At 36.9% G+C, this 15,741-nt stretch overlaps 1 protein-coding gene across 1 annotated transcript; it reads left to right on the top strand.

Moving 5' to 3' along the window:
- The first annotated feature begins 9,315 nt into the window (after positions 1-9,315).
- Positions 9,316-14,797, top strand: unc-119 (unc-119 lipid binding chaperone). The gene is made up of 3 exons (XM_014245726.3): positions 9,316-9,911; positions 14,285-14,457; positions 14,537-14,797. The coding sequence occupies exons 1-3, from the start codon at positions 9,511-9,513 to the stop codon at positions 14,653-14,655; spliced, it is 693 nt and encodes a 230-aa protein (XP_014101201.1). The 5' UTR covers positions 9,316-9,510; the 3' UTR covers positions 14,656-14,797.
- The last annotated feature ends 944 nt before the right edge of the window (positions 14,798-15,741 follow it).

The raw sequence follows: 15,741 nt of genomic DNA, 5'->3' as shown, positions 1-15,741 counted from the left end.
GGTATGTAGGTGTGGAATGTGTGGTGTGAATTGGTGTAGTGTGACAGTGTCTTACGGTCTTACGGTTGAGTGGTCATTTAGCCATCCCGGCCCCCCTAGGCAAATTATTAGCCTAGTAGTCGCTGCAGCTGTTGTAACGTTTCCACAACGCTGCTCAGTCCATTGGAACGACGTGGTTGCGGTCTAGGCTGTCGACGCCGTGGGGTTACATTCCGCGGGTGTACCGCACGAATGGAGGGTCGAGGTCCTGTTGCGCGGATCCGCAGAGTAGGTGGCCGACCAACGTCGCGCCTCGAGGTGCGATGAAGGAGTGTGTGATGTGGTCTGCTGCACATTTGGCACAGACCCGTGGACACACACTCTTGAGTCCCATGCGTATGCGATAGGCAATTTAGACAGTGCCCATGTGCCTGGGCAACTTGTTGTCGTTGTAACGGTCGCATACTCCTGAAAATCCCACAATGTTGCAGACGATGTGGGCGCCGACAAATGGGACATCGTATACGATGTGCCTCTGAAGGCGGCGATGATAGCGTCGGTGAAGGTCGCGTGCCACCGCGAGGAACTGGTGCTGACCTAGGTGTCGTTGCAGGTGCGCTTGCAGGGGCAGTTGCAGCTGCAGATCGGGGCGTTGGGGTAGGCCCCGTGCGTGGCACGTTGGTAGCCGACCGCACAGTTGGCGTGGGAGTAGTTGGCGTATCCACATCCATGTTAATCTGTATGAAAAAGTTGTTTAATAATGCAGACTTGTTATAGAAAGGATATGGATGATCGTGCCACGTTATGTGGCATGAATGGGTCATCGTATTGATCGACCATTTTTTTTATTAGGTATTTGTTATTTAAACGGGTATTAACGAGTTTTTCGGTTTTTTGCTTATTGATTTGGTTATTTTATTGAATTGCGGTAGTGTCGGTTGATTGTGTGCGATTTGCTGTGTCACTATTATCGGCGGTTGGGAGAAAGCATAGCTTCACGAGCGGTCTGGTTAGCATTCCGCTTTGTGTACGAAGATCAACCACTCGTATGTGACCGTCGGAGCCGTAATGTAGCTTTTCTATGCGCCCAAGCCGCCATTCGGTAGGAGGTAGACAATCATCATGGATAATGACACAATCTCCAAGCTTTGGTGCTTGTTCAGGAGTCTTCCAACGGTATCGTTTATGGAGATCCTTTATGTATTCTTCTTTCCATCGACGGCTGAAATCGTGATGGAGAATTTTAATTCTTTCCCAGCGATTTAGTAAGGATAGCGACTCCACGCCTGGCTCAGGTATGGCCAGAATGGGTGTTCCTTTGAGAAAGTGCCCTGGAGTTAAGGCTGTGAAATCGGAGGGATCTTGCGAAAGGATTGTAAGAGGCCGTGAATTGAGAACGGCTTCAATTCGAATTAATAATGTCGTGAATTCTTCGTAATTGAATTTGTAATTTCCAGCTACTTTTTTGAAGTGGGATTTGAAGCTTTTTACAGCTGATTCCCATAAACCACCCATATGAGGAGCGCTTGGGGGGATGAATTGCCAATTAATGCCTTGGGGCGCGTACTTTTGTACAATCTCAGGTGAGACTTGTTTGATAAAGTCCACAAATTGTTTTTCGGTGGCTCTTTGAGCACCGATAAATGTTTTACCATTATCGCTCATGATCTTCGATGGAAAGCCGCGTCGACCGACGAAGCGGGCAAATGCCGCAAGGAAAGCCTCCTTCGTCAGATTAGTACAAAGCTCAAGGTGCACTGCTTTTGTCGTAAAACAGACAAAAACAGCCACATAGCCTTTCATCAGAGTGGGAGACCTTAACATGGACGCCTTTATTTGAAAAGGCCCAGCAAAATCGACACCTGTGATGGAGAAAGGGAGAGCAAAGTTGCAGCGTTCCGGAGGAAGTGCTGCCATAATCTGTGTTCGCATCTTTTGCTTGTGCGTTGTACAGATTTTGCACAAGAAAATGCACTTCTTTATTTGGGGCTTGAGTCGGGGAATGTAAAATTCCTGGCGGACCATATGTTGCATGAGGCGATGTTCGGCATGAAGCATTAATATGTGGATATAATTGATGAGTAGTGTGGCAAGTCGAGACTTCTCTGGTACAATTATGGGATGGCGTTCGTTATACGTTAGGCTTGAATTGGCAAGCCGACCATTCACACGAAGAAGACCTTTCGTGTCGAGGAATGGATTTAGAACTAAGAGGGAACTTCTCTTGTCAATAGGTTTTGATTCTCTCAAAAGTGATATATCGCGGCTGAAGTAGCGCGCTTGCGTAGATGCGATAAGAGCGACCTTTGCTTTTTGTAAGTCTAGGTGCGTCACTGTATCGCATTGGGAGTGTACTGAAGTTACTCCTTTCAGTTTAATTTTGAGTCGCTCTATGAACTTGAGCATATAAGCGATTACTCTGAGGGCTCGTGGGAACGATGAAAATCGTTCGAGAATGTCAGTATCATCCACTGTTGTGTGAAAAGAGTCGATTTTTCGACTTTCTGGGGCAATTATATTGCGCATGGGCGATTGTGGCCAAGAATCGGGAGATTCTGTTAACCAACGGGGGCCATTCCACCAGAGGGTGGTGGTGGCAAGATGCAGGGGTTTGCATCCTCTTGTACCTAGATCAGCCGGATTGTCAGCACTGGCTACATGTCGCCACGTGGCTGATCCTACTAGGTCAAGGATTTGAGACGTTCGATTGGAAATATACGTCTTCCATGCATGTGGTGGTTTTTCTAACCAGGCTAGTACAATTTCGGAATCGGACCATAGATATAATTTATATTGTGCCATGTTTAATTGCGTTTGTACGATGGACACGAGTTTGGCCAGTAGTAGCGCTCCACATAATTCAAGTCGTGGTAGACTTATTGTTTTTAAAGGAGCCACTTTTGCTTTTGCTACTTGTAAGTGGCATGTGGTCGCATTGGCGCTTTGTGTGCGAACATATATAGTTGCGCAATATGCCTTTTCAGAGGCGTCACAGAAGCCGTGTAGTTCGACTTTGTGCTCTGGGGCATAATTTACCCATCGTGGGATTTGTATCTGTGAGATATCATGTAGATTGCTCGCAAACTGGGACCACTTTTCTAAACGCAGTGGTTTTACTTGTTCGTCCCAGTCGGTACCATCTAACCATAATTCTTGTATTAGAATTTTGGCTTGTATCATAACTGGCGAAAGCCATCCTGCGGGGTCGAAAAGTTTTGCCACAGAGGATAGAATTTGCCGCTTTGTTATGGCAGATAATGCAGATATTGACTCTGTAGTGTATGAAAACTGGTCAGATATCGCATTCCATTGGATCCCCAGAGTTTTTGTTGTACTTTCCTTTTCGAATTTAAGGAAATTGGTATCCAACAGATTTTCTTTAGGTATGTCCTTTAAGATATTAGGGTGGTTCGCCGTTATCTTTTTCAACGGAAACCCTGCGGTTTTGAGGGCTTTTACCACTTGTGAGAGTGACTCGTATGCTTGTGGAAGACTGTGACTTCCAGACAAGATATCGTCTACATATGTTTGTGTTTTTAACACTTTGGTTGCCAGAGGAAATTCTGACCTTGTGTTTTCTGCCAGTTCGTGGAGTGTTCGAATGGCTAAATATGGAGCACAGTTGACGCCAAAGGTAACTGTTTTTAATTTATAGTCGCGGAGTGGACTATTGGGAGATTTTCGGAAAATAATTCGCTGAAAATCTTGATCGTCTTTATGTACGACTATTTGTCTATACATTTTTTCGACGTCTCCGTTAAATACGTATTTGAATATACGCCAATTTAATATGAGGAGCATTAAATCTGGTTGGAGCGTGGGTCCCGTAAATAGAATATCATTTAGGGAATTCCCCGAGCTAGTGGATCTTGATGCATTAAAGACAACTCTTACTTTAGTTGTTTTTTTGTCTGGCTTTACTACTGCATGGTGCGGCAAATAAAATGAGTAGTATTTGCCGTTGATGATTTTTTCGCATGGGCTTATTTCCTCCATGTGGTCTAAATGGAGATATTCTTCCAACACACCATCATATACTGGTTTGAGTTCGCCTTTTTTAAGTAGGTTTTTTTCCATACTTTGAAACTGCTGTATTGCAGAGGTGCGAGAGTGACCTAAGGCGATTGTGTTGGGAAATTGTTGTTTTAGTGGTAGTCGTACGACGTACCGACCATTATCTGACCTAGTAGTTGTGGCTTTGTAAAAGTCTTCACAATACTGATCTTCTGGGGTTGTAATTGATATAGGGGGGAGCTCTTCTAACTCCCAAAATTTCTTTAATTGTGAATTGAGGTATTCGTTTGAGATTTCCTCAACCTGAGTAGTCATGGTTGTAACTGGTTCCGGAACTAGTCCACTTACGATCCAACCGAAAATAGTATTTTGTGCCAGAAGTGTATTTGAAATTTTCTCAATACCTTCGAGTATTATCTGTGGTATGAGATCGCTGCCTAATAGAAGGTCTATTTGAGCGGGAGTGTTGCAGTTGGGATCTGCCAGCTTTAGGTGTGAAACCTTTTGCCAATGCTTGCTATTTATGTGATAGCTTGGAAGCATATTTGTAAGTTGCGGTAAGACTATAGCTTCTGCTTGTATGTGCTTATCCGCTTGGGGGGAAATTAGGGTAATGGGGCAGATTTTATTTGAGTTTTGGACTACTCTTCCGCCCATTCCCGTGATTTCAAAATTGGCTAGTTTTGTCGGCAGTTGTAGCCTATTTTGAGCCCTAGACGCTATGAAAGATCGTTGTGATCCTTGGTCTATTAAGGCTCTAAGTTTAAACAGCTCTCCTCGGTGTTCGATGGAGACGACTGCTGTGGGTAGTAGTACTCTACTTTGAATTTTGCTGTGTAGCGTTTGGGTTTTTAATGCCTTTGAGCAGCATGGTGCTTCTTGGCAATTTTCGGGATTTCGCACTTCGGGATTTGCTGTTGCAACTAAACCCGTGGCTCTTTTCATATTTGCGCTGTTTGGGTGTGAGCTGGAAAATGTGCTGTAATGCAGCATTGAATGATGTCGTTTATGACAATAAACGCAATTAAATTTGCTTTCGCACTCTTTAAGTGTATGTGCATGTGATAGGCAATTTGTACAAAGTCTTTTTGTTCTCACAAAATTGTTCCTATCGACAATATTTAATTTTTTGAATTTATCGCAAGATTTAAGTTTATGCCCTCCTGTACACAGTTCGCATGACGTTTGTTTATACTGTTCTGACGTGAACGATTGGTTTTTAAAGAAACTTCTATTTAAATGGTTATTGCTACTGGTTTGGGGTCTATTAAAGCTTCTATTGAGGTCGTTTTGAACGTTTTTAGTTCTAACTAGTTTTTTGTCTACCCTTTCTGCTATTTCATATTGGGTAGTTAGAAATTCTTTCATTTGCTGCCACGTTGGGCATTTTTTCCGAGATGAGAGCGATTGCTCCCACAAAAGTAACGATTTTTCTGGTAATGCCGCGGTGCATATATTTACCAGAATAGGGTCCCAGCTGTCTGTGGGAATATTTTGTGTCGATAAAACCGACAAACAATTAGAAACAGTGGATTGTAGTCTAATGAATTCATCACTTGTTTCTTTCTGAATTTTAGGCAAGTTCATTAGTATCGTTACTTGCTTATCGACCAATATTCTTTCATTTTCGTATCTCGCTTTTAGAGCTTCCCAAGCCAGATTGAATATATCGTCATTTAGTGCGAACTGTTTTACTATGACGCCTGCTTGACCTTTTGTTTTGTATCGGAGGTGATACAATTTTTGCGCATTTGTTAATTTTGGGTGGTTTATGTAAACGGCTGTAAACATGTCCCGGAAGGACGGCCATTGTTCATAACCACCATGAAAGATTTCTGTATCACATGTGGGCACCTTGAGATGGATGCCTGAACTTGCTTCATGACTTTGAATTTGTGGCAGCTCTACTCTCGGATGCGGAGTAGGTGCAATCGCTTTTATTAGCTTTAATTGATCAGAAATCATAGCTTTTGTTTCTTCAAACTGGTCTAAGCAGTTTTCGTATTTGGCGTAAGCCGAGGATTTAAAATTTTCAGGTAGATCTGAGTCGTCAGATTCTACGATTGCGTCATATGCAGCTTGGAGACGTGTCCAAAAATTGTCAAGATTGTCTTTTTTAATTTCTAATACCGATTCAGAATTGTCCTGAATCGGCGAAGATGAAAATCGAGTGCAGTATCGTATTAGACTGTCACTCTCAGAGATAAATTTGGTGTATGAAATATCTTTCACCCGTTTTTGTTTTGTAGCACCTTGCTTTGAGCGTGTAGCTTCTGCAGGTGTACATGGACTCTTTTCTTCAGAAATCATTTTAGGTACTTTTAGCGACTGTGTTGATTTGGATTCTTTTGAATCTGAGCTCATTTAAAAATTGTATGAAATAAATTCAAAATTCCTCAGTGTCGACTGATGGATAATTCAGGAAATTTCTTCGTATATAGAAATCTGAATGAAAGCTCTTTTTAGTGAGTAGAGTTTTCCACTTTAAACAAAATTAAGATTAATTTTCGTATATATGTATAACCGTAAAAACGTTTTTTTGTTAATTAACGTTTTAATTTGAAAATAACTAAAATACCCGGATTCAGTTGTTATAGATACCGGTGCGTATTTCTTTTTAATTTAATTTAACAATGTATTGAATAAATTGTTTATCTATTTTATTTTTTATTTTTTGATGTCCTTATTTAGGGGTATGTAGGTATACCCTAATGCGTGGACTTGTAGATATGTATTTATGTACTTGAGCAATTGAGAGCTCGTTGAAGAGATCAATGCACTTTGTACCTAGGTATACACGAATTATTGTGCTGAAATGTTTGTGCGCAATCCTGCTTGTGTTTGTTTGCCAAAGAACAAGGGGTATTGCCGGTTTTTTTCCAAAATGGACTTTGAAGCAATTTTTAGTTGAGAATTTTGTATATTGTGTTTAGCTTTCTTTTACCAAAAAAAAAAATTTTTATTTGATTTTTTTTTTTTTTAACTATTAATTATTTGTTGCTATTTAACCGCGCTGTTTAATCAGTTTTAAAATAATCGATAATTAAATAATTAAATGAATTAAAAATATGTATTTGTACCCACTGTATGTGGGTTATGTGCATAGGCAGATCGGATGCCGTATGTACAAGTGCGTATGTGTACGACTGTGCACGCGTGATATTTCTCGCGGTGAGAGAAGAATGTGGAGAAAAGTAAAAATTGTAATACGCAGGTATTTTGCCGACTGCGCTTATATTACTTTATTCTGATATAATATATATGTAAAAATATAAGTGAGTGTTTAGTTATAAGATTTATCGGCAAATGCAATTTGCATATTGTTTGCCGATTGAATGTATATATATGTATGTTTGTATGTTTGTATGTTTGTATGTTTGTCTCTTTGCTGTAATTGTTATTGTGCCTTTAGCTTACTTATCGTTACACAGTCCTGCTTATTGCTTTATTAAGCCTAAGGGGTACTGCCGGAATTCTTCGCAAGTAAATACTTGAATTTTTATTTTTTATTTTCTGGTTGTTGTGTGTATATATATATACAAATGTAAGCACATAAGTTTAGGCAATCAATAATTTGTTAATATAATACATATATACATATATGTGTAAATATAAGTATATATGTATATTAGTGTATTAACCCAATTTTTTGTTTTTTATGTATCGGTTTTTTGAAATTTTCCGTTAACGTTAGGAAAATTTATAAGTATATAGTACTTAAATTTTTAGTTCCGTTTTTTTTTTTTTTTTTTTATATATACTTTCCGTTAACGTTTCCTGTATCCGTGGGTTCAAACTGTTACAACGGATTTTCCTAGTTTTAAGGGTATACAGGATTTAAATACAAACATACATATATAATTAATAAGAAAAATGAAAACGATACACTCACTTTGTCTCGCCTCAAGGGGGTTTTGGGGAGAATGTAAGCGGTTTAATTTAGAGGGTTTTTTGGGTTCCTTATTTCCCAACTTCCTTCACTCCAGCTGTCCTGATGCCTATTGTGCAGCTCTCTTCCTGTGTTTTGTTGTTGTTGGCTGCTATATATTTTGTTTTAGTCTCGCGCCCGTTTTAGATTAATATTTTTTTTGGTTTTTTTTTTGTTGTATATTTTCGGGTTTCGCGCCGCGTTTAGTTTTTTTGTTTTTTGGTTTCGCGCCCGTTTGTTTTTGTGTTAAAGTAATTTTTGCTTTTATGTTTTTGTAGCACTGTTAATATGTTTTGCCTCTTTTCTTCATATGTGTATATGTACGAACATATGTTCGGTCACTCAACTTCACTAATCTTTTTATACATATGTATGTATGTATGTATATATATGTACCAATATTTCTTTTTTTTTTTTTTGTACACTGCACTTCGCTTATGCTCACATCTGATTTTTTTTTTTTTTTTTGTTTTTTGTTTGTTCACTTCTTGCAACCGCACCTTTGTCACTGCACCTTTTTGATTTTTGTTGTTTTTAATGAAATATATATATATATTTTTCCTGTTTTTTGTTTTTTTTTTTCAATTTCTGTCACATCACCTTTTTCGTTTTTGTTCACTTTTTCACTGCACTTGTTTTTTGTTTAAATGCACTGGTTCTTTTTTTTTTTTTTTTCACTGTTTGTTAATTTTTTGTTTTTTCTTTTTTTTTTTTTTTTTATGTTTTGTACCCCATAGTGCCGTCCACTAGGGCTCGAAGGACCATATTTATGTACTTAAGAAATTAATTTTCACTTCACTCACCTTTGTAGGAACGAAACGAAGAGTTGGTTTACGCGGATGCTCGAAAGACGGTCAAATCACTTGCCAGTCGAATGCAAAAAAAGGAGTCGAATGCTACGGGTGCTCGGTTCGCTAGCGAAATCGGAATGCTAAAAAAGCGAAGCGGGATCCTTCTTTTGGTCCCTTATATATCTGTTGATGTCTTCATGGTGGTGTGATCGGTGTTAAGTTGTATTTGTGTGCGTGTTGGTGCATGGTGTAGTGATGTGGAATGTATGGTATGTAGGTGTGGAATGTGTGGTGTGAATTGGTGTAGTGTGACAGTGTCTTACGGTGAGGGGGGATTGAGTGGTCATTTAGCCAATTATTAGTATATATATATTTTTTCTTCAGACAATTGAGCAATTATAAAGCATTAGCGCTAAACCATCTATAAGCTCATATGTATTTACTTTAAAATATCTTTATTCACAAAAAATATAATAACGTGTTATAATCCGAACTTACCCAATTCATTTTAAAATGTCTTTTCAGTTATCGATAGTCAAAAAGCGATTAAATGGATACATTCATACATATGTACATATTCAGTTATGCGCATGGGCATTGAAAAATATCGGTAAGTGTTCATGTATAAATAAACACAAAATCAATTGGTACTGTTATCTCAAATTTGTGTTATGAGCAATATTAAAACACCAACATTCATGATTTAATTTTGAAAAGTGACCAGTGCAAGCCGATTTATCACCAAAGTTTTAAGTATTAAATAAAGAATTTTATTTATTCTCCTACACTATTTTTAAAATGAGTGTCGTTGGTAAACAACTTAATACCTTGTCAACAAATAATGATACCAATGGGAAAGATGTACGAGAAACAAGCGGTAAAACATCGATGCTGGGGCAGTTTATATCACCAAGTGATGTACTTAATTTAAATGAAATAACAGAAAACTACTTATGTTCTATCCATGACAACATCTACGATATTGATTTTACACGATTTAAAATACGTGACCTGGATTCAGGTGCAATATTATTTGAGATAGCTAAGCCAAATAATCGGTTTTCTCCTAGTTTGGAAGACAAATTGATTGAAGCGGCTGGAAGTATGTCCATTGATGATTCAGTAGATGCTAATGCTGGACGATATGTACGATACCAGTTTACTCCAGCTTTTCTCGGATTAAAAAATGTTGGTGCAACGTAAGTACCTATACACTCTTACATGTAATACATACATACATAGATACACATGCACAGCCTTAATTAATTTTTGTAGTATTGTTAAGCTGAATCGGAACGGAATGCAATCTCTTTCTGAATCTGAATACTATTATAATTTGTGAAAGGCGCACTAATTTAGCAGTATAGCATAGGAGTGAAAATAGCGGAGAGAAAATTTATAAATATAAGAATAATAAGAAATAGATTTATAGTATACCAAAATTATGGTACGGTTCGAGCCAGCCGTGGTGGTCATTTGTTCGAAATCATTTTTAAAATATAATGGCAAATTCTTATCTTTATAAAAAATATATGTGGGGATGGAACCTGTGCGTAAAATGTCCACATTTAACGACGACTCAGCTTTAAGACAGACGGACATTTTTAAAACCAAAACGAAGAGTTAAGTCAGTGCAGTGAAAAGTAGCGGCAGGAACCGGAAATTTAAGTAATTTCGAATAAGCTACATAATGGAATAAGCTACATATTCGAAATTACTTCAATTTCCGGTTCCTGCCGCTACCTTTCACTGCACTGACTTAACTCTTCGTTTTGGTTTTAAAAATGTCCGTCTGTCTTAAAGCTGAGTGTCTTAAATTTAAGGAACATGGAAATTGAAATAAGTCAAAATAATTAATTAAGTAAAATAGTGAAATTAACATAGATGTAAACAAACTGTAAATGGAAATAGGTGAAAATAATGACTTATATACATATTTATATATATTTAGGGTATTTACAAGGTGTCATATCGTCGTATTGTCTTATTTCTTGATGACTGTCATATCAACACTGTTGTTGTTTCCCATACAAAATTGAAATACGACAAATACAATACGACGAGGTATGTTTTTTGAGTGTGTTTTTCTATCAGCTGTATGTGTTTACTTTTTTTTATTGTTGACGTTTAAGTATCTAAAATTAATAAATAAAATAAATTTCACCAATTTCTTTAATAATATGGAAGGAAGCCACGATATTCAGGTAAATAAGTTGAAGAAAAGTAGATTATAAAAATATTTGGTTGTTTCTGTGGTTGCAATGTGAATCAAAATGCCGCTGTTTCAACATAAAAAAGCTTTCATTTTTATTTTTGTCACTTTTCCGTGGCATTTTTGTATTCTTAATTTTTCATTACCAGCTGGTGAAGTGTAGAAATATTACATTATATGACATACAACAAATAGGGGGTGCTCACAAGTGTCGTATTTTTTAAGCTATTGAAATACGACATAAGACATAAGACGAAACTTGTGAATTGCCTAATTATATTATATATTACATACATATATAACAATTCTTTCTTCTAATCGTGGCAGTGATCCGACAAAACGCCATTAATCGAAAATGTATAAATTGCCAAAAGTAAACCGGAAATTAAGATACTGTAATTCGGTACAACGAATCGCATTAAGGACGGGGGTCCTCTGGGTTGATATCTTGAGAAAGTGGCCGTGAACCCGCCCCCTAATAGATTTAATGTATATCTCTCCCAAACCGTTCAACTATATCACCCAAATTTGCACAGGACAAATCCTTTCGACATCTCTTGCGACAGCGTCAAAATAGTTGAAATCGGATGGTAACCCTGTTCGCTCCCCATATAACGGTTTTGTTAAAAGCTACTAAAAAGTCGATAACAGAGATCAGAGACATTAAATTTTACATCTGAGATGGTGCAAAAGGGCTTTGTAGGAGCCGGCATCAAAATTTGACGAAGGGCGTAGAATCGCCCACTTTTAGTTGAAATCACATATCTCTAAGCCTACTCGACGAATTAGAGCCAAATTCGGTAGGTAACATTATTTTGACCTTCCTATGTTACAGTGCAAAAATGGGAGAAATCGGACAACAACAGTGGTGGATTCAGAATTTTTATCAAATTCCTCAAGCTACTGACCGTAAACAAAGCTGTGAAATCCTTATTATTTTATACTGAAGCAACATAAAAAGGAAAATAAGAACATGTTTTGTATAATCTGTATCACAATTTAATCATAAAAATGTATGTTGTCAAGTATGTTTTATTCATGAAGCACAACTTACTTTTCTACTTTGGTCGACAGTCTGAGGAAGATAAAGCAAAGAAACAATGTAGAAAAATTTGAATATCGTACTCCATAAATTTTCATCACTATATATCAATGGATTGCCCACTGAATATCTTTTAATAATTAATTTCGTAATATGAATTGAACTTTCGAGCAACTACGAAACGATATAACCCGATAAGAATAAAAACGTTCCCTATTTCAATTTTATTTAATATATGAATATCTTGTATTGTAAAATAAAAAAAAAAATTAACGATTTTTATTAATACGAAAAATGTATATTAGGGGAATTATTCGTATAATATTAGATATACTGTGGTTTAATAACGAAAATACATATGTTAAATTATATTACACTTACATATCTATAAATATATCATTTAATGTGCGATTTATTTATTTATAAAATTGCTTGACTAGTTTTCCTAAAAATTACAAAATTATGGTTGAATATGAATGGAGTTGGTTGGACCTTGTAATCCATTCACGATTTCATCGAATTATGAATGTTGAATTCTTTCGCAAAATTTTTTAATATAAAGTATTGCCAACACCTGAAGGTATTTCCGCGGCTTTGATCCTTGCAAGGTGTGAGAGTATAAAATGTTTGATTACACCCAAACTTAGCTCTTTCTTACTTATTTTTTACTATCCATTTCGATGTTCCCTACTTTTTTAGAGAAAAAAAACACAGAAAATTCAAATTAGTAGGGAATGTTTATTATCATTCGAAAGAACATTCCTTAGTATTTATTTTTTATAGATTATCTCTTTCAAATGTTGGCCGCGGCTATGTCTCAGATGGCCCATCCATTGAGTCCAATTTTCTATGACTCGTTCGAGCATTTTTACTGGTAAATGACGAATAACACACGTGATGCTTTCACCAAGGCCTGAATCGAAGCGGAATTGTCCGCAAAGACTTTAAACTTGACCTATTCCCACATCAAAAGTCTAACGGTATGATATCACCCGATCTTGGTGGCCAATCAACCGGCCCAAAACGTGAAGTTATCTGCTCACCGAAGTGTTCTCTCAATAAATCCATTGATTGATCGCCGAGATCACGAGCTTCAATTTCAGGCATCAAATAGTCGGTTATTATGGCGAAATAACGGTCCCCATTGACGGTTACGTTCTCACCGGTATCATTTTTGAAGAAATATATAGACCGATGATTCCACCTGCCCACAAACCACACCAACCGTTGTTTTTTCTAGATGAAATGGCAGCTCTTGAATCTTTTCAGGTTGCTCTTCGTCTCAAATGCGGTAGTTTTAGTTATTTACATACAACTTAAACCAGAAATGGGCCTAATCGTTGAACAAAATAGTGCTCAAAACGGTGGATTTTCTTGCGATGTCGCATGGGAATTTCGAGCGGCTTCAGTTATTGCACAAGCTGTATTTTGTACGCTTTCAATTTAAGATCTCGGCGTAAAATACGCCAAGTCGTTCCATACGTCAGTCCGAGTTGTTGCGAATGGCGCCGAAACGACTCTCCACGATCTTCGTGTACACTCTCAGCTACGGCCGCAATAATTTCTTCATTGCGTGCTGGACGTGATCTATTCGGTCGAATGTTATTCAATAATAAATGCTGGGTCTCAAGATGGGTGATGGTGTTGGAAATGTTGCCCATAAGTTAATTCTTTACAGAACGTGAATTTTCGTAACTAAGCGATTTGTAAACGTTATTCAGGCATAAGTATTTTCCATGATCAAATGACAAACACTACTGAACGAAAATAGCAAACTTCGATCACCCGTTATAATGCCAAAGACCCGTGTAGCAACTTTCATAAAGATATCTTAACTTCACTTTAATTGTCGCTATTATTATCTTACCCGGTGCCATTCTCAGAAGAACAAAACAATACGTCGACTCAAAACCATATTTCTACTGAACCAACAACAAAGCAATATTTGCTGTAGCTAAGTGAATGCAAGTCAATGTCTGCTTGTGCTGAATGAATGACGATTATTCCGTTAGTTTCAAGTGAGTTACTGTTGTTAAAAATGCTGTTTGTTTTAAAAGATGTTTTTTGAAGCCAAACGGAGCCACTTCATGTTGTGGAGAACCAAACGGAGCCAAGCGAGCGATAGCGTGGGCAACCCTGATCTGTATCTATTTTTATTAGCTTTAGGTATTACAAACAAACTTTAGGTGAACAAAACTATTAATGTGTATATTTCAAATCAGTAAAAGTAGCTTCAACTTGAAAGAACAGGAACTAAGATAATTGTTATGCATACATAAGTTAATTAAGTTATTTAAAGTTTTCCTCTTAAATTTCAGAGTTGAATTTACCGTTGGTGGTAAACCTGTTAATAAATTTCGGATGATTGAACGACACTTCTTTCGGGATCGGCTATTAAAAACATTTGACTTTGAATTTGGATATTGCATTCCCTACTCAAGAAACTCTTGTGAACATATTTACGAGTTTCCTAATCTACCCTCTGAACTAGGTAATGTATTCAATCCTATAAGAATAATTCATTGTTCAATATAAAAATATTGAGATATGTAACATATTTTTCTGTATAGTTTCAGAAATGATCGCTTGCCCGTTTGAAACTCGTTCAGATAGCTTCTATTTTGTCGAAAATCGTCTCATTATGCATAACAAAGCCGATTATGCCTACGATGGGGGTTTGCTTTTATAAATGCATTGAAAAAATTGTAATCAATTCTCACCAGAAGCCACACAAGCCTTATTATTATTATTGTCGTATAATCAAAAGTTAATTTATGTATAAGAAGTTAAAGCTAATAAACATATTTCAATTGCGGTTTATTTATTATTTATGTATGAGTGCATTTCACTTCTTTAGAGAATTTGTATGCAAATTTGTATTTTTGATATATTAAGAAAATATTATTCTTTACATTCAGAATCATTTTCAAAAATATAATATGATTGGTATGACATAAAATTATTTTGTAATAAACGAAATAAAGATTAACAAAATTATAACGTTTAATTATAAGGAGCTTTCAAAGTGTTCAACACGTCCGTGCCAAATGCTAAATATTCCGCGCAGTGAAATTATTGAAGTCACTAACCCGAGTTCTAAACCTGACAATGTTAAGAATAATGTGGTCCATGAAAGTTATGCAAATGTGGTAAAAGGCAGCCCTGTACAAATGCAACTGCCTCAAAATTAAAAACAAACCTTAGAATAACGAACTTAGAATAACGAGAAGAATATATTGGATATCCATATTTGCTCTATGGAGTTCCAAAATCAGAGGATTATAAGCGTTTATTAAACGATCCTGTAATTTTATTTTTAGAAAAATTTTGGGTTTTGTTAAACTAGACTTAAGGGCTAACAAATAGTCATCAAAAGACATAATTATTCTACTATCAGACAGGAAATGTTCAAAATCGTTTAAATTAGAAATGTCTTCTGTAGTCATATTTGAATTTAAAACATTTTGAATTTTGAAAAAGTTTTCCTTATGCGGGGAATCTCTCTGTTGACACTCCACTCCAATAGAAATTTGTGACACAATGCGTTAGCTTTAAAACGCTTAAGAATTTGTCGATAGCGGTAGGCAAAATATCTAGCACAAGTAACCGCGTCTGACCGAAATAAGCGATATCTATCTTGGGTTGTTAAATTGTTGGCTTCCTCTTCCGAAATATCTATATATACAGTTCTAGAGAGGATGACCAAAAGCTCAACGCACTAAGATTTTGCAGCCGCTAAAGTGATAAAGAAGGCTGGAAGCCCAAATTGGCGAAT

Source organism: Bactrocera oleae, chromosome 5 (assembly GCF_042242935.1).
Source record: "Bactrocera oleae isolate idBacOlea1 chromosome 5, idBacOlea1, whole genome shotgun sequence".
NCBI classification, from domain to species: Eukaryota; Metazoa; Arthropoda; class Insecta; order Diptera; family Tephritidae; genus Bactrocera; species Bactrocera oleae.
The sequence above is the reverse complement of the archived record's forward strand: the minus strand, read 5'-3'. Positions and strand labels throughout refer to the sequence as shown.